This window comes from Phacochoerus africanus, chromosome 9, assembly GCF_016906955.1.
Source record: "Phacochoerus africanus isolate WHEZ1 chromosome 9, ROS_Pafr_v1, whole genome shotgun sequence".
NCBI classification, from domain to species: domain Eukaryota; kingdom Metazoa; phylum Chordata; class Mammalia; order Artiodactyla; family Suidae; genus Phacochoerus; species Phacochoerus africanus.
In genome coordinates, this window is record NC_062552.1 from 25,314,994 (window position 1) to 25,338,332 (window position 23,339).

The 23,339-nt window shown below is 37.9% G+C and overlaps 1 protein-coding gene across 1 annotated transcript in view; it reads right to left on the minus strand.

Moving 5' to 3' along the window:
- The window catches only part of TSBP1 (testis expressed basic protein 1), a 96,123-nt gene that overhangs the window by 40,269 nt on the left and 32,515 nt on the right, over positions 1-23,339 (minus strand). The window contains exons 3-8 of the mRNA XM_047797442.1: positions 22,389-22,492; positions 21,566-21,598; positions 20,737-20,769; positions 19,594-19,626; positions 19,479-19,508; positions 17,675-17,791 (exon numbers count right to left, since the gene is read on the minus strand). Coding sequence (XP_047653398.1) covers positions 17,675-17,791; positions 19,479-19,508; positions 19,594-19,626; positions 20,737-20,769; positions 21,566-21,598; positions 22,389-22,492 — 350 coding nt within the window. The remainder of the gene's footprint in view (positions 1-17,674; positions 17,792-19,478; positions 19,509-19,593; positions 19,627-20,736; positions 20,770-21,565; positions 21,599-22,388; positions 22,493-23,339) is intronic.

Here is a 23,339-nt window from a genome sequence, read left to right on the forward strand (position 1 = left end):
TTTGCAGGTTCAATCTCTGGTCTCGCTCAGTGGGTTAAAGATCTGGCGTTGCTGTGAGCTGTGGTGTAGGTCACAGGCCGCTCAGATCCTGCGTTGTTGTGGCTCTGGCGTAGGCCAGCAGCTGTAGCTCTTATTAGATCCCTAGCCTGGGAACCTCCATATGCTGCGAGTATGGTCCTAAAAGAAAAAAAAAATGCTACTTGAATACTTCCAGATTTATTCTGTGTTAATAGTAGGGCATATAAATTCCACACAAACATCAATGAAATTGTGGAGATCTTAGATCAGCCAACTGGGGACTACCCTCTTCTTCTGTGTGTTACTGGGATTTCTAGAAAGAGACCTTCCAACATTTCTAGCACTTGCCTCTACCATTGACTCTCAAGATTTTGATAAAATTAAAAATATTACTTCCTCACAGAAGCACTTAACTTGTTAAGGTATTAGAAGGAGAAAAGAATTGAAAGTTTGTGCAGGAGGAATTAAAAACATCCAGATCTGGGGGAAAAATGTAATGTACACATGTAAAGATAACCTGACCCCCTTGCTGTACAGTGGGAAAAAAAAAACACAAAAACATCCAGAGATAGGAGTGTCTTACATATTCTAACAGTGTAGTCATGCAAAACACAGAAGAATTAAAGCACAGAAAAAGGTAACTTACTTATGGGTCCTGCAGTGCCTGCTAAAATATAAATACAAACAAGTATGTTTGGAGAGACCATGACTGAAGAATATACATTTCATGGAGTTTCAGATCAAGCATTTACTACGCAATAGATTTACATGGAAGACAGTGAGAAAGCATCCAGTCCCCCCATCTTTTTGTAGGGGACCAATAAGATTATACTCTCTGCAGTTATTTTTCTTGTTCTCAATTTTTACAGTCTTCTTGGTATAAATCCTTCTAATTTGTTTGTTTTTGACAAATGACGCCATCCGATCCCAGAATTTTATTTTACTTGTAATTCATACTTTTTTAATTAACAGAGTTTCTACTTTGCAAAATAAGAAAATCATCATCAATTACTTAGAGGAATTTTGAAATCAGCCTCAAATTCTTCACAGTGGTGAAGAAAAAGGGGAGCAGTAAAATAATGAGTAGTTTTTCTGTTGTTCTCATTTCTTCCATCTTTATATGTCTCCTCAACCCTCTCACTCCAGCTCCCCCATAGTAGACAGTTTATAACAAATAGAAAGGAACTGAGTTGAAAAATAAGGGAAACTTACATAAAAGTTCTGGAGTTGCTTTTAAGCCTTTTATATCACCTATAATGAAAATTGATAAGAACTGTAAGAAACAAATGTTCTTTGTTTAAAGCCAAAAGAGGAGAAAAAAAGGGAGAAATAGAAAACTGACAAATATAATCTCACTTAGATTTAGGCTTTCAGAGAGTATGGACTGTAAGCAACCCCATTCCTTCTTCCCCAGGTGTAAGGTACAATACTCTTGAGGTTAAAGACCCAAGACTAGAGAGTCCTAGCTTTACTTCTTTCTAGCTCTATGGCTGGGTAAGCCTCTAAATCTTTGAAACATTAATTTTTAAGTCTTTGAAATGGAAATTGTATCTCCCATTTTATACTGAAAGGCTACAGTGAAAATTCAAGAATAATGATGGCTAGGAAAGCTAACAGTTCTATTAGAAATGTTATGGAAAGATATATTCAGTGACTGCAAAAGAATGAAATTCTTCTGCAAAGTAGTTTTCATGCATTTAAGTATTCTCTATTTTACGGTTATTCTACCTTTTCTATTTTCCCCTTTTGTTCCTTATTGTGATCTGTAAAGTTCTGAATGCTGTGACAGGACATAATTATGGGCATTTCACTGTGTTTTTCTGGTTTATTAATCTGTATGATTTTACTCTTAAAAACTCTTCTTTTTGTATTAGTTACTTTATTCCCTTAGTTATATACCCTTTGAAGTTTTAGTGAGATTGTCAGCAGTCCCTAACCACTGTTTCTGCCTTGAGAAATAACCAGTCTTACTCTAAGATGTTAAAAGTCTCTTTACTGTACCAAGTGTATGCATGAAATAAATTAATTTCCCCCATAGATTCCAAAGGTTTTGTGTATATTTGAAATTATGACTTGGACTTAGAGCTTATTTTGGTCTTTCATTTTCACGTTCTAGAGATTTACATTGAAATTCTTCCTTCCTGTTCCTTTCCTCTCCACTTTTTCCTCTTTCACCTGTTCAACTCTTTGTTCCTTATGTAATTTTATTTCTCCTTGTTGAACAATGTTTAAGTGCTGAAATCTTACTTTAAAAAATATATTTAGTAGGACAGTTGAAAAATTTGCAGTTTCTTTTTTAAATTGAAGTACAGTTGATTTACAATATTATATTAGTTTCAGGTATAGGGCATAGTGATTCAGTATTTTTACAGATTATATCCATTAAAAGTTATTGCAAGATAATGGCTATAATTCCTTGTGCTCGTCAATATATTCTGTTTTTTACTTGTATATTTATAACTTTTTTTTTGTCTTTTTAGGGCCATACCTATGGCATATGGAGGCTCCCAGGCTAGGGGTCTAATTGGAGCTGCAGTTGCTGGCTTATGCCACAGCCATGGATCTGAGCTGCATCTGCAACCTACACCACAGCTCATGGCGATGCCAGATCCTTAACCCACTGAGTGAGGCCAGGGATTGAACCTGCATCCTCATGGATACTAGTCAGATTTGTTTCCACTGAGCCACAATGGGAACTCCTGTAACTGTTTTTATTGTTTGTTTTTTCCTGTTTGGGTTGGGAATAGTAGCTTTTCAGATAAATGATAAGGTCTACTTTAGCACTTTGGAAGGGATGTCAGTTTTTCTAAATGATATAAACTGAAAGTAACATACTGTCATGCTCACTACTAAATAAAGAATTTGAAAAGACAGTTCCTATATATTTAAGATAGATAAGATTTATGAATATTAGCCTACATTAAGAATGACAAATATATTTGAGTTGTAAGATTTACGAATATTAGCCTATATTGAGCATGACAAGTATATTTGAGTTGTATGCTAATTCTGATCAATTAGTAGCAACTCCCTGGAGATGAGAAGAATTTTAGTTTGCATGTGGGCTGAGCAGGAAAGAGAAATATAATCAATTACTAATGTCTCTGTGTGAACAGAGGTGGCATATATATATTTTCTATTCCTGACCTAAAGTAATATAGAATAATGAGGACAAAGGAAATGTTTGAACTAAGAGTTTTATGGCCTTGTCCAGGTGAAGACAAATAAGCAGGATAGTGAAAGATATTCACTTATTGACTTTCAGAATGGAGAAGTAGATAACAATTATAAGACTTGAGTATCTTGCCAAAACACTAAGTATTGTGTGCTTTTTGATTAAGAATGTAGTTTCGGTCATTATTCTTTCTAATGAAAATGTCAGAATTAGTTTTCTTAGAGAGAACCAAATTTTCCATACTGGATAGAAATAGAAGTACTGATCATCTTTGTGGGGTCACAGACTTAGTAGCCTTTAGGGGCATAGCAGTTGTCATGAATTGTGAATCTGTTAGTTATAGGGGGTAATGAGGATGCTGGCCATTTGAAAAATGTGTACCCTATCTAAAAACATTCAAGTATGAAATTTAGCAAAACAGTATGGAGGTGCCTCAGAAAACTAAATATGGAACTAACATATGATCCAGCAATCCCACTCTTGGGCATATATCCAAATAAAACTTTCACTGAAAAAGATACATGGATGGAACTAGAGACTCTAGTGATAGGGTTTTACAGTCCTCTTTTCAGCTCAACTTTTAATGATTCATTTAGTCTAAATTCACAAACTGAAGTCCTGTATACCCGAGCCTTTCAGCCTCAACTGATAAAATAAAATATATGATAATGGGAAAGCAAAAAGGCTTAGAATCTTCCTAGAAAAGGGCAGATAAGGGGGACAAGATCTCCAGACACCAAGGGTTCATGGTGGGAAAACAACCAGGAACGTGCTCAGCCAGATCTGGGGACATCTCTGGAAAGGCTTCCCTTTCCCCTCAGCCACACAAGCTATGAAATTCTCAAGAGCTAACACCATTTATGTCCAATACTGTATTATCTCCATTACAGTCTCATCTTCCTTACTAACTCCTTGCTGTTTTCCTTCTTTTACTCCGTTTTTCCAGCAACTCAAGTTTGAAAATGGTTTCTTTTTCCTGCTGACATGTCTTTATGATTAGCCACTTCCTATACCTCTATACTCCTAGTACTTCCTATATATCTGGTTGTTAGGTATTTGGGTTATGTGGCAAAAATAAATTAGAGAAATGTGAAGCTCAAGCTTCCACTGAATGGGGAAATGATTAAATGGGGCTAATGTGACCTTGATTAAATGGGGCTAAATGTCAGCAGAATTAAAGTAAAGGGACTTACCAAAACTTGATTGAGGCAGCACTAAAAGAAAAAGAAACAAGAATGAGATCTGTGTGTCTCAGGGAAAACTTACATTCCCATTGTTATTATATTAGAAGAAGTTATGGGAAAGAGGGCCACAGTGGGTCACATTCCATTTTCTGTTATCAGTTGCAATGCATTATGGTAGGAAGATGGATACCCGTCTATAGATTGCTTTTTGGGTATAAATGTCAGACTTTGTTTATTCCATCAGTAATACTCTTATGGTAGGGTAAGATTATAAGATCTGTGCAATCGTCCTTTAATTTCTTTTAGAAGAAGAATAGCACTGTTTGGGGCATTGCTAATTTCTTAGTCCATAGAACCTTTTTCTGCCTCCATGTCTTCTTTTATCTCTGATCCCGCTACTTCTGTTCTTTCCCTTTTCCCCCCTGTCTCTCCTCTTTCCCCCCTTTAATTTTCTTTCTCTTTTTTCTCTTTGTCTGAATGATCCTTTGTTGCACCAAATTATTACTACATAACTGCTTCAACAGAAAGTTTCCACTTTCAAAATCATTTGTGTCATATGGGGATGCTGAATAACAAGAAAAATCAGGATGTAACTGAATATTAGAAGATAAAGAGTCAAGGCAGGGAAAGGGGCTTGCTGTCAAAATGGATATTTTACCTTCTTTTCTGGTCACTTGGAAAAGTTGGGCACAGTATTTTTTAAAGATTTAAAACATAAAGCTGATCTTGAAAACTAGAAAGAAAAGTCTCCAAGAATCATATATCAAGAGGGAACCCACACTTTTGATGGTGAATGAGGCTGGGTTGTCAACACCCAATCAGGAGCAAAATCAAGGCCACAGGCCTTATGTGTTGTAAATACCTGGAACTAATGTTCTTATAAGTCTCACAAAAACTCTGTCTGTGAAAATGGCATCACTAATCCCTACCTGTTGATCAAGCAATTTTATGCCAGGAAGCAACTTTTTACATCCGGCCATGGTTGAAAACTGAGTCTTCAGCAATGGTAGAACCCTCAGTGTAAGCTGAGTACAGGTATAGACCCATATTTTAATTCCTCTTGTAGAGAAGAAACTATGCATGTAGAAAGTATTATGAAGACTATCCAATCTATAAAATCTGTGCAATAATGGGATTATTGCACAACAGAGAGTTTATGAGAAACATACAAATGATAACTAATGAGCTCACAGACTAAAGTCAAAATACATTTGAGGAAACCTGCTGATGTAAAAGTAGGCCCGACAAATGGGACAACATGTGTAAGAAAGCAATTCAAAAGGAATTTTCAAACAAATGTGTTTCAAATATTCAAATATACTAATGAATAGATAGAATTGATAAAGCAAGGAATAGACTCCATTAATCAGAAGCAGCTATATTTGATAAAGGACAAAATAGAAATAGCAAATGTATGAAATATAGTCATTAAATTATATAAAGTATAAAAATTTAGTTCAGAATAGACTCAACTAAAGAATTAGTGAATGATAAATCTGAGAAAACTCATCAAAAGATCTATCTAGAGAAATAAAGAGATAATATAGAACTCCTCCTCTCCCCTCCCCCACACGATCACACTCTAATCCCTAGACTCTGTGAGCAGGTTAGGATACGTGACAAAAGGGAATTGAGATTGTAAATGGAGTTAATGTTGCTAATCAGTTGATCTTGAAATAGGATGACTGTCCTAGGTGATCTGTGTGGGCCCAGCGTAATCTTACCAGCCTTTAAAAGAGGAAACAGGAGTTTGAAAGGAGTTAGAGAAAGAGATGTGATGAGGGGAGAAGGCCACAGTGAGGTGAGAGCTTAGCTTATTTTTAGTAGCTTTGAAAATGGAGGAAGGGGACCAGGAGCCAAGGAATGTGGGTAGTGGCCTCTAGAGGCTGAAAAACAAGGAAACAGATTTGCTCCTAGAACTTCCAAAAGGAATGCACCCAAGGTGACACCCTGATTTTAGCCCAGCAAGGCATGAGTCAGATTTCTGACGTACAGAACTATAAAATACTAAATTTGTTTTGTTTTAAGCCATTAAGGCAATTTGTTACAGTAGTGATAGAAAATGAATACAGGAGTTCCCGTCATGGCGCAGTGGTTAACGAATCCGACTAGGAACCATGAGGTTGCGGGTTCGGTCCCTGCCCTTGCTCAGTGGGTTAACGATCCGGCGTTGCCGTGAGCTGTGGTGTAGGTTGCAGACACGGCTCGGATCCTGCGTTGCTGTGGCTCTGGCGTAGGCCGGTGGCTACAGCTCCGATTCGACCCCTAGTCTGGGAACCTCCATATGTCGCAGGGGCGGCCCAAAAAAAAGCAAAAAAAAAAAAAAAAGAAAATGAATACAACATGATGGTTAGACTATTTCCTCCAAATTCCCTTGTGGTAAGACGTAGCCCATATGATTGTGTTCTAGCTAATCTAATTGAAAGTGATGTATGAGACAACATCCAGTCTTATTCGTAAAAGACTACCACTTGGGATCTCTAAGCTTCTCCCCTCCACTCATTTAAGGCAGGCATGATGAACTCAGAAGCCATTAGTTGAAGATGGCAGAGATATAAGATGTACTTGAATGTCTAAGTCATTGCTGAGAGAAGAGTTAACCATTAATCAGGCATATCTGATATTACATAATAACAGAATTTTATGAATAGAATCACTGAAATTTTATGATTTATTTATTACAAAATCTGGAGTGACTTAATGCAAATAGGAAATACAAAAGAGAAGTCACCTAACCTTAAATTGTGAGGAGAATCTTTATAAATATTTGAAAGTAATTTTAGGAGAGACTTTAGTTTTCAGATAGGTGGTTATAAGTATGGGGCTTATTCATAGCAGTTAAGGTTAAGAATTTTCTTTTTTTTTTCCTTTTTTTTTTGTCTTTTTGCTATTTCTTGGGCCACTCCCGCGGCATATGGAGGTTCCCAGACTAGGGGTCTAATCGGAGCTGTAGCCACCGGCCTACACCAGAGCCACAGCAACGCGGGATCCGAGCCGCGTCTGCAACCTACACCACAGCTCACGGCAATGCCGGATCGTTAACCCACTGAGCAAGGGCAGGGACCGAACCCGCAACCTCATGGTTCCTAGTCGGATTTGTCAACCACTGCACCACGACGGGAACTCCAGGTTAAGAATTTTCTATAATTAACTTCATTTATCCTGCTTTGGACTCAAGAATTTTCATTTTGTGGACTCATATATTTAATTATAGAAAAGTATAGGAGAATTTAACACTCAGATATATTATAGTTAAAATGCAAACTACCAGGATAAAGAGAAAATCATCAAACTAATAGCATATTCTTATCTTATGGTAAATACCAGAAGAAAATGGAATAAATCTTCAAAGTGTGAGAGAAAATAATTGTTAATTATATACCCAGAAAAACCTCATTAAAGCTTTTTCAGTCATACGAAGGCTTAGAAAAATTTTCACACACACAAAGGGCTTAAAGAACCTTTAAAGGATTGTCTTTGGGCAAGAAGTAAAAGAGGAAAGTTACATGATGAAGCAAACAATCATAAACGGAAAACATGCTAAAATGTTTTCATAAGTCTATGACTAAAAAGCAAATAGATTTTGTTAAAAATTGTATTATAAAACAACATGGGGGATGTTGAAAGGGAAGTGATCAAATAAAAGGTATTGTCTAGTCTTGAGGAAGAAAAAGATACTGATTAGAGTTTTAAACTAAAATTAAGCAGTATGCATGTTCTGAATGTAAGGATAAAAAGGCACCAAAACAGGTAATGCAAAACAAAAGGAACGAGGAAATTTAACAGTCCAAAAGAAGGTAAGAAAGAAAATTGAAGAGTTCCCGTTGTGGCACAGAGGAAATTAATCTGACTAGTATCCATGAGGATGTGGGTTTGATCCCTGCCCTTGCTCAGTGGGTTAAGGACCTGGTGTTTCTGTGAGCTGTGGTGTAATTTTCAGACACTGCTTGGATCCTGTGTTGTTGTGGCTGTAATATAGGCCGGCACCTGTAGCTCTGATTCCACCTCAGCCTGGGAACTTCCACGTACTGCAGGTGTGGCCCTCAAAAGCAAAAAAAAAAAAAAAAAAGGGAAAGAAAGAAGATTAAAAATGAAAACACAAAACATGCTAAGTAGAAAACACAATATAAATTGGCAAAAGTTAATAAAATATATCAGCAATTTGTAAAATAGACTAAATTTATTTGTTAAGAGACAAAGTTTTACAGTGGATAATCAGAACAAAGTCGAGCAGTATGCTTTTTTAAAAAAGACAGAACTGAGACAAAAACAAGCTCTAAGTTTCAAAATAAAAGAATAAAAAAACATATAGCAGGTAAAAACATATTACAACAAAAGTTTTAGAGCAATATTAATATGAGATAATACAGAATTTAGCCAAAAATATTCATGAGGCTATGAATGCACATTGTATTATTATACAACATAGTATTTTAAAAAAGAAGATAGAACAATAATAAACTTATAAATATGTAACAACAATCAAAATATGCAAAGGAAAGGAACAGTATTAAAAAGAAAAATGAGGAGGAGCAAGATGGGGGCGGAGTAAGAGGTTGCGCTCACCTTCTCCCACAAACACATCAAAAAACACATCTACATATAAAACTGCTCGCACAGAACATCAACTGAATGCTGGCAGAAGAACTTAAACCTCCAAAAAGGGTAAGAAACTCTTGACATAACTGGGTAGAACAAAAGACAAAAAGAGAGAGAGAGAAAAGGAATTGGGATGGGACTAGCATTCCCAGGAGGGAGCTGTGAAGGAGAAGAGGAACCTACATCCTGGGAAGCCACCTAACGGACTGGGAGATCAGCCGAGACAGACGGACCTCAAAGTCAGCGAGAAAAGTGTAGCAGCTGGACTGAGAACAGCAAAACAGAGTGAGAGCCACACAGATCATCTGAACCACCCGCCAGGACACCACAGCCTGAGATGCTCTGGTGGGTGCTGAGACTTAGGCTCTGGAGGTCAGTCCCTGGGAGAGGACAGGGTTTGGTGGTGTGGGACAGCCTAAGGGGCTAAGGAGCAGTGTGCCATGGGTGGGGGAATGGTACACAACAGGCTGGGGAGGGGAACACCACAGCAGAGGGAACCCAGGAGAAGGTCCAGACCTGCAGGAGAAGCAAGGTGCCATTGTTGGGGAGGGGAGAAGAGGAGGGGCAGATGCTATAGGAAACTCCCAGCACATGCGCATGCCCACAGGCTCTCAGAGGGAGGGGCAGTTCTGGCATAGGCTATGGGCAGTGAGAAGCCTCTTGCTCGTTTAGGGGAGACTGGGCACTTCTTGTGCAGGCTAGTGGTGGCCAGGCACCTCTTGCGTGGGCTAAAGGCATCAGGGCCTATGTGTGACATGGTGCCTCTTGCATGATCTATAGGTGGCAGGGACAGACTGCAGCGGTCGTCTCAGAGGCCACAGGGAGGTGTGGCTCGCCATCACTGGAGGCCTGTGAGTGGGCTCCATCTGCAACCCCAGTCACCTCAGGGGTTGGCAAAAAATAAAAAAAAGGGCACTGCAACCAAGACCATACACTATTGCTTTCACTCCCCTGGGAACATACCTGCCCTGCAGCTGCTACTGCCAAACATTCTGGGCAATGCCCAGACACTTGGTCACTGTCCCGTCCCAAGACCCTACAACTAGGAGCAGCTGGTGCAGCACCTCCTGCGTGAGCTAAGTGGGACAGGGTGCTTCTTGTATGGTCTGCAGATGGTGGAGGCAAACTGCTGCAGTTATCCCTGATTCCAGAGGTGGGCATGGGGATACTCACTGGGGATCCTGAACAAAAATCACTCACAGCCTTATCCACCTCAAGGGCACCACAGAGGAGGGCATTGTGACCAAACATCACCTGTTGGTGCTCTCACACCACTGGGAATACACCTGCCCTGCTACTGCTAAATATTCTAGGCAGTACCCACACGCCTGATCTCTGTCACTTCCCAGGATCCTGCGACTAGGAACAGCCTGTGCAGCACCTCCTATGTGGGCTAAGTGAGACAGGTTGCTTCATGCATGGTCTACAGGTGGTGGGGGTAAACCACTGCAGTTATCACTGACTCTAGAGATGGTCATGGCCTGCTCCCACTAGGGGTCCCTGAACAGGCACCATCTGCAGTTCCAGTCACCTCAGAGGAGGGCATTTCAATTGGATACAAGCTGTTGTTGCTCTCACTTCCCTGGGAACTCACACACCCTGCTGCTGCTATTGCTAAATGCTCTGGTCACCTTGAAGATCTGCCTAGAGCTTATTACCACTTCCCAGGGCCCTGAAACTAGGAGTAGCCTGTGCCACCTTCCTGCAAGTCCTTGCTGCTGTTGACAGCCCAATGACCACACACTGACTGCTGGGTCTACCCATTGCCTCCTTCTCCCTGAAAACACACTGAGCATCCTGGGGATAACAGCCTGCTCACACCAAAGAAATAGAAGAAAATATTCAAACTCCTACACCAAAAATAAATAGTAACCCCCCCAAAATACAAAGGGGTGTTCTTGCATAAAAGTAGCCTTACAAGATTACAGTTTGGCTTCCCAAAACTCACAGAAAAAGAAAAACACAAGCAGGATGAAGAGGCTCAGAAACCATTCCCAGTTAAAGGAACAGGAGAATTCACCTAAAGCAGTAAAAAATGAAACAGACCTCTGCAGTCTGACATACTTTTAGTTCAAAAGGGAGATAGTGAAAATACTGAAGGAATTAAGTGGGGATATGAACAGTAATGCAGATTCCTTTAGAAAGGAACTAGATAATATAAGGAGCCAAGAAAAATTAGAAAATTTATAGGCATTAAAGAGCAGAATGAATGATGCAGAGGAACGAATTAGTGACGTGGAAGATAGAATAATGGAAATCACCCAATCAGGACAGCAGACATAAAACCAAATGAAAAAACATGAAAACAATATAAGATATGGGATATCTTATGGGGTAAGATAAAGTGGGCCAATCTACACATAATAGGAATTCCAGAAGGAGAATAAAAAGAAAAGGGGATTTAAAATATATTTGAAGAAATTATGGCTGAAAACTTTCCAAATATAAAGGATACTGATATCAAGATACAGGAAGCACAGAGGGCCCCAAACAAGTTGAACCCAAACAGGCCCACACCAAGACATATTATAATAAAAATGGCAAAAGTTAAAGAGAGGATTCTAAAGGCAGCAAGAGAAAAGCAAAGCATTAATTATAAGGGAAACCCCATAAGGCTATCAGCTGATTTCTCTACAGAAACACTACAGGCCAGAAGGGAGTGGCAAGATATATTTAAAGTGCTGAAAGGAAAAATTATGCAGCCTAGAATACTCAACCCAGCAAGAATATAATTTAAAATAAAAGGGGAAATAAAGAATTTCTCCAACAAACAAAAGCAAAAAGTGTACAGCAATACTAAACCCATTCTAAAAGAAATACTGAAAGGGCTTCTCTAAATTAAAAAAAAAGAGAAAAAAGAATTAGGATGGAGGAAACCACAACTGGAAAGCAGTCACTTAAATAAGCCAGCATACAGATCTAAACATGAAGATTTTTTTTTTAAAAAAGACACCAAAATCATATAATATGGGGAAGGAAAATAAGAAAATATAGATTTTTAAAAATTTTAATGTTGTGTTTGAGCCTATATGACTATCAGTCAAAAGCAAGCAGATATAGGAAGGGGTTAATGTACTAAAAAAACACAGCAACCACAAATCAAAACCAAATATTACATTCACAAAAAAACTGAAAAGTACTCAAACATAAAATGAATGGAAACCATCCAATCAAAAAAAAAAAAAAAAAAAAGAAAAGAAGAAAAGAGAAACATAGAATAAACTGGAAAACAAGGTTTAAAATGGCAATTACTACATATCTATCAATAATCACCTTAAATGTCAATGGACTGAATGCTCCAGTCAAAAGACACAGAGTGACAGATTGGATAAAAAAGCAAAAACAGTCAATCTGCTGTCTACAAGAAACTCACCTCAGGGAAAAGGACACATATAGATTGAAAGTGAGGGAATGGGAAAAGATATTTCATGTCAATGGACAAGACAGGAAAGCAGGAGTTGCAATACTCATATCAGACAAAATATACTTTAAAATGAAGGCCATAAAGAAAGACAAAGAAGGACACTATTTAATGGTTAAAGGATCTGTTCAAGAGGAGGATATTACAATCGTCAATATATATGCCCCTAATATAGGAGCACCTAGATACCTATACAAATACTAACAGACATAAAAGGAAAAATTGATGGGAATACAATCATAGCAGGAGACTTTAACACTCCACTCACATCAATGGGTAAATCCTCTAGACAGAAAATCAATAAGGCAACAGAGATCCTAAATGACACAAAGAAAAGTTAGACTTAAATCAACATTTTCAGGACATTAAATCCAAAAAAATCAGAATATACATTCTTCTCAAGTGCACATGGAACATTCTCAAGGATTGACCACATCCTGGGGCACAAAGCTAACCTCAACAAATTTAAGAGTATAGATATTATTTCAAGTATCTTCTCTGGCCACAATGGCATGGAACTAGAAATCAACCACAGGAAAAGAAATGAGAAAAAACTTACTACGTGGAGACTAAACAACATGCTACTAAAAAACCCATGGGTCAATGAAGAAATCAAGAAGGAAATTAAAAAATACCTCAAGACAAATGATAATGAAGACACAACCATTCAAAATCTATGGGATGCTGCAAAAGCAGTGTTCAGAGGGAAATTCATAGCAATACAGGCCTTCCTTATAAAAGAAGAAAAATCTCAAATCGACAGCTTAACCCACCACCTAAATGAATTAGAAAAAGAACAACCAAAAAACTCTAAAATCAGCAGAAGGAAGGAAATCCTAAAGATCGAAGAGGAAATCAATAAAATAGAGATTCAAAAAACAATAGAAAAAAAATCAATCAAACCTAGAGCTGGTTCTTTGAAAAAGTCAGCAAAATTTACAAACCTCTGGCTAGACTCACCAAGAAGAGGAGAGAAAAAACCCAAATAAACAAAATCAGAAATGAAAAAGGAGAAGTCACAACAGATACTACAGAAATACAAAAAACCATGAGAGAATGCTATGAACAACTGAATGCCAACAAAATTGACAACCTAGAAGAAATGGACAACTTCCTAGAAACTTACACCCTGCCAAACAGAATCAAGAAGAAATAGATCAACTGAACAGACTGATCACTAGAAATGAAATTGAATATGTCATAAAAACACTCCCTATAAATAAAAGCCCAGGACCAGATGGCTTCACAGGTAAATTGTACCAAACATACAAAGAGGAACTCATACCCATCCTCCTTAAGCTTTTTCAAAAGGTCAAAGAAGAAGGAACACTCCCAAAGATATTCTATGAAGCCACCATCACTCTAATTCCAAAACCAGAAAAAGATACCACCAAAAAAGAAAACTATAGGCCAATATCTTTGATGAATATAGATGCAAAAATTCTCAACAAAATTTTAGCCAACCGAATCCGACAACATATAAAAAAGATCATAACACCACAATCAGGTGGTATTCATCCCAGGTTCACAAGGATGGTTCAACATATACAAATCAATCAACATCATACACCCCATTAACAAAAAAAAAGTCAAAAACCACATGATCATTTCAATAGATGCAGAAAGAGGATTTGACAAAGTCCAACATCCATTCATGATAAAAACTCTTACCAAGGTGGGTAGAGAGGGAACATACCTTAATATAGTCAAAGCCATTTATGACAGACCCATAGCAAATATAATACTCAACGGAGAAAGCTGAAAGCCTTCCCATTAAAATCTGGAACAAGACAAGGATGCCCACTCTCATCACTGTTATTCAACACAGTATTGGAAGTCCTAGCCCCCGCAATCAGACAAAATAAAAGGCATCCAAACAGGAAGAGAAGAGGTAAAACTGTCACTGTATGCAGATGACATGACACTATATATAGAAAATAACAAGGACTCAACCCAAAAATTACTTGAACTGATCAACAAATTCAGCAAAGTAGCAGGATATAAGATTAACATTCAGAAATCAGTCACATTTCTATATACTAACAATGAAATATTAGAAAAGGAATACAAAAATACAATACCTTTTAAAATTGCACCCCCCAAAAATCAAATACCTGGGAATAAACCTGACCAAGGAGGTAAAGGACTTATATGCCGAGAACAATAAAGTATTAATCAAGGAAATTAAAGAAGCTGTAACTAAATGGAAAGATATTCCATGCTTCTAGGTTGGAAAAATTAATATTGTAAAAATGGCCATGCTACCCAAAGCAATATACAGATTCAGTGCAATCCCTATCAAATTACCCATGACATTTTCCATAGAACTAGACCAAACAATCCAAAAATTTATATGGAACCACAAAAGACCCAGAATTGCCAAAGCAATTCTGAGGAACAAAAACCAAGCAGGAGGCACAACTCTCCCAGACTTCAGGCAGTGTTACAAAGCCACAGTCATCAAGACAGTTTGGGGGAGTTCCTGTCGTGGCGCAGTGGTTAACGAATCCGACTAGGAACCATGAGGTTGCGGGTTCGATCCCTGGCCTTGCTCAGTGGGTTAACGATCCGGCGTTGCCGTGAGCTGTGGTGTAGGTTGCGGACGCGGCTCGGATCCTGCGTTGCTGTGGCTCTGGCATAGGCTGGTGGCTACAGCTCCGATTAGACCCCCTAGCCTGGGAACCTCCATATGCCACAGGAGCGGCCCAAGAAATAGCAAAAAAAAGACAAAAAAAAAAGGCAGTTTGGTACTGGTACCAAAATAGACATACAGACCAATGGAACAGAATAGAGAACCCAGAAATAAAGCCAGACACCTATGGTCAATTAATCTTTGACAAAAGAGGCAAGAACATACAATGGGAAAAAGACAGTCTTTTTAGCAATTATTGTTGGGAAAACTGTACATCTGCATGTAAATCAATGAAACTGGAACATACCCTCACACCATGCACGAAACTAAACTCAAAATGGCTGAAAGACTCAAATATAAGACAAGACACCATCAAACTTCTGGAGGAGAACATAGGCAAAACATTCTCTGACATCAAGCTTACAAATGCCTTCTCAGGTCAGTCTCCCAAAGCAACAGAAATAGAAGCAAAAATAAACCAATGGGAACTAATCAAACTGACAAGCTTTTGCACAGCAAAGGAAACCAAAAAGCAAACAAAAAGACAACTTACAGAATGGGAGAAAATACTTTCAATTGATGCAACTGACAAGGGCTTCATCTCTAAAATATACAAGCAACTTATACAACTCAACAGCAAAAAAAGCCAATCACCCAATGGAAAAATGGGCAAAAGGCCTGAATAGACATTTCTCCAAGGAAGATGTACAGATGGCCAACAAGCACATGAAAAAATGCTCAACATCCCTGATTATTAGAGAAATGCACATCAAAACTACCATGAGATACCACCTCACACCAGTCAGAATAGCCATCATTAATAAGTGGCTCAGTGGTTAACGAATCCAACTAGGAACCATGATGTTGTGGGTTTGATCCCTGGCCTTACTCAGTGGGTCAAGGATCTGGCATTGCCGTGACCTGTGGTGTAGGTTGCAGATGTGGCTGGGATCCCCAGTTGCTGTGGCTCTGGCATAGGCTGGTGGCTACAGCTCCCATTAGACCCCTAGCCTGGGAACCTCCATATGCCATGGGTGTGGCCCTAGAAAAGACAAAAAGACAAAAAAAAAAGTCGACAAATAACAAATGCTGGAGGGTGTGTGGAGAAAAAGGAACCCTCCTGCACTATTGGTGGGAATGTAAGCTGGTACAACCCCTATGGAGAACAGTATGCAGGTACCTTAGAAAACTATACATAGAACTACCATATGACCCAGCAATCCCACTCTTGGGTATATATCCAGACAAAACTTTCCTTGAAAAAGACACATGCACCTGCATGCTCATTGCAGCACTATTCACAGTAGCCAAGACATGGAAACAACCTAAATGTCCATCGACAGGTGATTGGATTAGGAAGATGTGGTATATATACACAATGGAATACTATTCAGCCATAAAAAGAACAAAACAATGCCATTTGCAGCAACATGGATGGAACTAGAGATTCTCATACTGAGTACAGAAAGTCAGAAGGATATCATATCAAAAACCATATGATATCACCTTTATCTGGAATCTAACATACAGCACAATTGAACGTTTGCACAGAAAAGAAAATCATGGACATGGAGAACAGACTTGTGATTGCCAAGAGGGAGGGGGACGGAGTGGGATGGATTGGGAATGTGGGATTAATAGATGTAAACTGTTGCCTTTGGAATGGATAAGCAATGGGATCCTGCTGTATAGCTCTGGGAACTGTCTGGTCACTTGTGATTGGAGAATGATAATGTGAGAGAAAAGAATGTATACATTTATGTGTGACTGGGTCATCTCGCTGTGCAGTAGAAAATTGACAGAACACTGTAAATCAGCTGTAGTGTAAAAAATAAAAATCATTATTAAAAAAAGAGAAAAAATAGAATGATGCCATTTTAGTAAAATTTAAAAAAGAATGCATGCAAAATAATACTATACATTGTTAAGATTACAGAGACATTATATAAATATATGAAAATAAAGTTTATAATACACATATAATACACATATAACTTTCTGGGAAGAGGGGAGAGTAGAATAGATCTAGGAATGGGGACAAAAGATTTCTGTATTATTATTATTATTATTTTTTTTAAGGACTGCACCCATGGCATTTGGAAATTCCCAGGCTAGGGTTTGAATCAGAGCTGTGGCTGCTGGCCTATACCACAGCCACGGCAGTGCCAGATCCACGCTGCGTCTGCAGCCTACACCACAGCTCAGGGCAATGTTGCATCCTTAACCCACTGACTGGGACCAGAGATCTAACCCATGTCAGCATGGATACTAGTTGGGTTCATTACTGCTGAGCCACAACAGGAACTCCTGGATTTCTATATTATTTGTCAGTTGAGAATTATGACAGAATATCAGTTAATCAAATCTAAGGTGTGGATTTACAAGTATTAATTATTTTTGTACTTTATTTTTAAAACTTCTTTAAGAGGAAGAATAAAACAAATATAGGAACTATAGGACTTGCAAACCAGATTGAAAGAAACCACAAAAAACTTACCGAAGGAGTTGGCTGATGGTGCTAAAGCACGAACACACAGACAGACACATGAGGTTTGAAAGAAACCACAAAAAACTTACCGAGGGAATTGGCTGATGGTGCTAAAACACATACACACAGACACAACCATTAGAATTTGGATCCTTACCTTTGCATATTAACTTCTTGAACTTGTCTGAGGAGATGAAGCCCAGGCCCAGGGAGATGATTGATCTGGTGGTAGTGTTAGAGGTCACGCCCACCAGATCTCTCATCCTTTCGATCTCTATAAAGGTTTCATGTTTTAGAGATGGATGCTATTCCTGTGAAACTTTGTGGCTTACAGTTTTCTCTGTTCTTATCCCTTCCTCCCTCCTTCCTTTCCATCTCTTTTTCTCTTTTCCCCTTTTGTGACCACCCTTTTCTCCACTCACCATTTTCTGTTTTTTTTCTTTTCTCTCAGTCAATTTGGAAACTTGTTATTGACAAATCATCCTAAACCAACACTAGGAGACTTTGTCTATTGCTTAGTAGTCATATAAACTGATAGGATTCTCTTTCCTTAAAGCATTTTCAATCTTGGGAAATGTTAGTAATGGGAAGGAAATTTTTGTTGAGAAACGAGAATACTTACTATAATTTCCTTTGTATCCCTCTGAAAACACAAAACAAAGTCAGTTTGTATTTTCTTTTTCTGTAGTTTTGAGATCATTAGAGAGGATTACCTAATCAATACCCTCAAATATCCAGGCTGGCAAGAGACCGGAGGCAAAATCTCATGCCTTAGTTTATGATCAAATGACATAAAAAAGCAGACAAAAGTTAACTGAGGTAACTAAGTGTAGTGAGAAGAAATAATAAGCTATACATGGAAACACTAACATAGACTAATATATTAGTTATAAAATAACTTGAGACCAAATAAAAGAAGAAATGGCAAAATATTTACTTAGCTGATTGAAAATTCAAGTTCAGTGGCAAATTATAATGAGTCCATATGCATATACTTATTGTGATTGGATATATATCCTATCATTTAAAACTTGCTCCTTAGTGATGTCATGGAAATAGACTTTCTAAAAACTCTGGACATAGACAAAGCAAGTTACACAAAAACTTATCATGTTATCACTATTATTTTCATGAAAATGTAAAAATAAATAATCTTGACACTGGAAGTGACAAATTATGTTGCACAATGGTATCATTTGATAGTTTACTAAAGTATAACTAGTTAAAAATTCACTCAGAACTGTAAAGACAATATGTATTTTTTCCCCTCAACTCCTTTTCTGAAAATGAATGATTCCCTTCCATACTTTGTCATTGTGATGAGAATTAAGCCCAAAGCACACAAAATCATCTTTGTTTTACACTAATTTACTTGTTTCTCATGATTCTGTAGGTATTTTAAAAAATATAAAATGCTGAACACTTTCATGTACTGTGCTTAGATTTGCTGTAAAAGCTAATACCATTAAAAATAAATTCAATGCAGTCAATGAACAGGTCATACCATAATGTGATGAATTTTCAGGGATTTATTCCTCCATTCTTAGCATCTATATTAAGAAAGGCTCACTGACTGGTTTGCATTTCTGAACTCTGGGATACTGAATTCCTCTTGAGTACTTAGATTACTTTTGTTAATTGATTAGGAGGTGAATAGGAGAGGAATTGAGTAGCACTGGGTAAAAAGGTGCCTCACATTGTGAAAGAACATTTCTGAATGTCACAATCTTCTATATGCTACTTTGTTTCTTGCTTTTTACCTGGATAAGTTTTACAGCCCCTCATGTTGTAATAGGACACAAATATCGATTTTTTAAAAAATTTTACCATAATCTCTAAATATACTTACCTTGACCATCATATGAAATGTCTAGAGGATTGAGGAAAAAAAATGAGATTCTTACTTTCCATAAACAATTTCTGTATTAATTTCTTAGAAATTCAGGATCTAATTTATTTACCACTTTCTGTTGAATATGTATGCCAGAATCCTAAAAGATAAGATGAAAATATAATGAGGTTTTACCCTGGCAACTATGTCTATGTTATTTTTTTATTAGATGAAAATCTATTTACCTCTTCCTCTTTTAGATCTTGTAGAGGAAAAATCTTTTGAGGAAAAAAAATCAGATTAAGTTAATTAATATTCCATCAAGAAATGTTTCATCATTTGTTTAAATCCAACAACAAAGGGATTTTTTCCAGTTTCTCAGATGTTCTCATTTTCTTTGGATTTCATTTTAGAAGAGATGTAGGGAATGCCATGGGCCTTTGCTCCTTGGTCTTGTTGACGGATGAATCACGGAGGTAAGAAGAGAGGAAATGGGCTAAAGAGTTCATCAAGTGGAGGGCATGGGCAACAAGCGGAGTAACCAAGTTACCTCCTCTTTTCTTTCCTCTTAGGTTTACGAATCTATATGCTTGTAGTATGTCTGTAAGAGTGTGTGTGTATACGTGTGTGTGTGTGTGTGTGTATCTGTTGTGTGTCCCTACAAAAAAGTAAGAGTGTGCCTTAGAATCTCCTTAGAACCATCAGATTTCTGGATGCCTTATTTCAAATAAGCGTTATCATTATTCCTCAGTCATGTCAGATGACATGCTCTGATTTGTGGGATAGAGTGTAACTCTATAATAAATGCTCAGTATAAAATAAGCCTTTCTGGTCTTGTACCAAGTGGGGATAGTTATGGTGTAAGAATATGAGTGGTGGATTCAGGGCCACAAGTTGGGTTCACTATCCAACTCCTTCCTTTGCTAGGTGAATTCGAGTAAGTCTCTTAAATCTTGGAGTATCAATTTTATCTTCTAAAATGGAGATAATAAGTTGTGCTCATCTATTATACTTTATAGCTTACAAACTGTCTTTTCATGTGTGCTTTTCAATCATCATGACACCCCATGAATAATGTATATTTTATCCGCATTTTACACATCCAGGAAATTGTTTCAGAGAGGTTCCTTAACTTTTCCAAGATCTTGGAATTAACAGGAACTGGAAAGAATTATTTTACTGGTCTTAGAAAGGGAACATATTTGCCTTTTTTTCAGAAAAAAAATGCAAATCTTTCATGTGTTTATATATGCAGAGAGAGATGGATTGGCAGTTGGATATTATAACATCAAAAGATGTGCCGACCTAATGAATCATGCTCAAAGGGAGATGGATCTCTAAAGAACGCTGTCCTACATTAATTCTCTAGTAGTTCTTTATCTGTTTACCTCTACTATCCTCATAGTCCAGAAGACCAGCACCTAGAGGAAAAAGGAGAGAGAGCTCCATGATTTTGCTTCTCGAAAATTACTGGGGGCTTTAAGACTCTGATGTCTACTCTAAACATGAACCTGATAGTAATGATGGGAATTAATTTACTTTTTAAGAACTAGGGATGGTACATGAGTAGTAGAAGTAGATACTGCTAAGTGACCATCCTAGTCACCACTTTCATAATATTACACAGGCTACGTAATAATCAGAAGGGACCTCAAAGTTGCTTTTCCCTCTTGTTACCCCAGCACCTGGCTCCTGTTTTTCTTTTCTTAGTAATCCTGGGCTTTTTGCAACTTTGGCATCTCACTGGATATTGCCATGGAAAATCTGCTTCATCTCTTCAATCTTTAATGCTGTGCTCTTCTTCTCAATCATAATTATCTTAATTATGTATGCTCTTATTGTTCTTAGCTATGTTATATTCTTCTCTCTGGCTATCTTGTTGATTAGGTCTTTTGCTCTATTGCCTGAGGAGTCTGCTATTTCAATGGTTTGATATCTCTGTTACTACTCCTCAGACCATAGGAGGCATCTGAAGAGAGCTTCAGAATCATGCAGATCTACCCATTACTATTTAATTCTGTCCAACTCTAGTTTGGCACTTATTGATGCACAGAAATCTTTGGTGGATTTCTCCTAGTAACCTAGAAGGTTACTTTATGGAATGATGCACTCTGTAAAGTTCTAGAAATGCAATGGTGAACAAGACAGATTTGGCCCCTGATTTATGGAAATTCCATAAATGCTTGCTATCTTTTTCTCATGGGTATAAGTACTTACTTTGTTCAGAACTGTATCTGGAGACATCAATTTCTGTGGAAGAATTAAGCAAAAATACTTCTATTAGCTACTTGGGAGAGGTGTTCTTCCCCCTATTCTAACTCTCCTTATTCCGAACTATGCTTCTTTTCTCCCCAAATGGTCTTGGCATGATGCATTACTGTTTCCCACCTCTTTTTAATGCTTCCAGCCAGCCCTGTTTTATCTGTCCTTCTATACTACTTACTATTCTCTGAGAGCTCACAGGCATTGAGGATAAGAAAAAAGGAGGGGATGCAGCTGACTACAAGGGAGAAGGAAATGTGCTAAGAGAAATCTTGGAGCAATCTCAAGGCATAGAAATAGGTCATTGCCTTTGTGAGCCCCATCTCTGTTTCACTGATAAGTACTACTCTATTTTTGTTTCTTCTTACCATCTCCCCAATACGAAATCACTAAAATTATTGAATGCTTTCCATGTTGTACTGGCTAGTAGTATCTACTAATGTAGTATCTTCTTGCTTCTATTTTCTTTTCCTCAGGTAATTTCCCTTAGAGCTCAGATTTTCTTTTCAAAATGTTCTTGTTATTACTATTGTTAAACTCAGTGTGATTTTTTTTTTTTTGGTTGGCATTATTGGTAGCATGAGCTTTGGGATTTTAAAAGTGAAGAAAGAATTACTAATAGGTAAGAGGTTCTTTGATTTATGCATTGAAATGGATTCCCAGAATACTGGCAAAGTTTCTAGATATCTGATAAATAAGAATGAGTGCAGACTGAATCGTGGCATCCTTTCCTCTGTGACTTTCACAGGGAATCTCCATTTGACTCATTGTTACTCACCATTTTGCTTGTGTCGCGTCCATCTTGTTAACAAAATAGCCAGAATAGCAAATCCCAGTAGAGTCAGGATGATAGCCAAAATTATTTCTGAAACAAAAACGCACCTGTTTATTTAGACCCAGTCATAATCAGAGACAACTTCTGGCCGCCTCTTAGGTATAGATGGACATTTTCCCTTCACTTGCTTTTCTGCTACCTCAACTCCTTTCTTCCTTTTTCTTCATTGTCTTACTGTCCCCACACTTTTTTCCCTGTCAATTTTCTTGGCTTTTCTGTTGGTCCTTTTGGTCATATACTAAGTGACTCAGATGATATGAACCCTAGATTTAGAGTGGAAAATCTGACAGATCTCCTTCTCATTGAACCCCCTACTCTGTGGGCAAGAGAAGGTTAGAGGGAACCAGTGGTATGCACAGCAACCCACTGGGATATGAGGAAAAAATAATTTTATTTTTATGAATTTTATCTTATAGCTTTAAATTTTATACATTTTCCGTTTTAAAACATATATATTAGGAGTTCCTGTCGTGGCACAGTGGTTAATGAATCCGACTAGGAACCATGAGGTTGCGGGTTCGATCCCTGGCTTTGCTCAGTGGGTTAATGATCCGGCGTTGCCGTGAGCTGTGGTGTAGGTTGCAGACGTGGCTCGGATTCCACGTTGCTGTGGCTCTGGCGTAGGCGGGCAGCTACAGCTCTGATTAGACCCCCCAGCCTGGGAACCTCCATGTACCGCGGGAGCGGCCCAAGAAATAGCAAAAAGACAAAAAAACAAACAAACAAAAAAACAACCCCCCCACCATATATATTAGTAGAAGAGTATAACATAAATATACACATATAAGAAATGAATGCTCAAAATTTTTGCATGAATCAGTGATCAAAAAATTTTACAGGCCCCTGACTGAAGGTCATTCATTTCGTATTAATGAAAACCAAAGCAGAGGACCA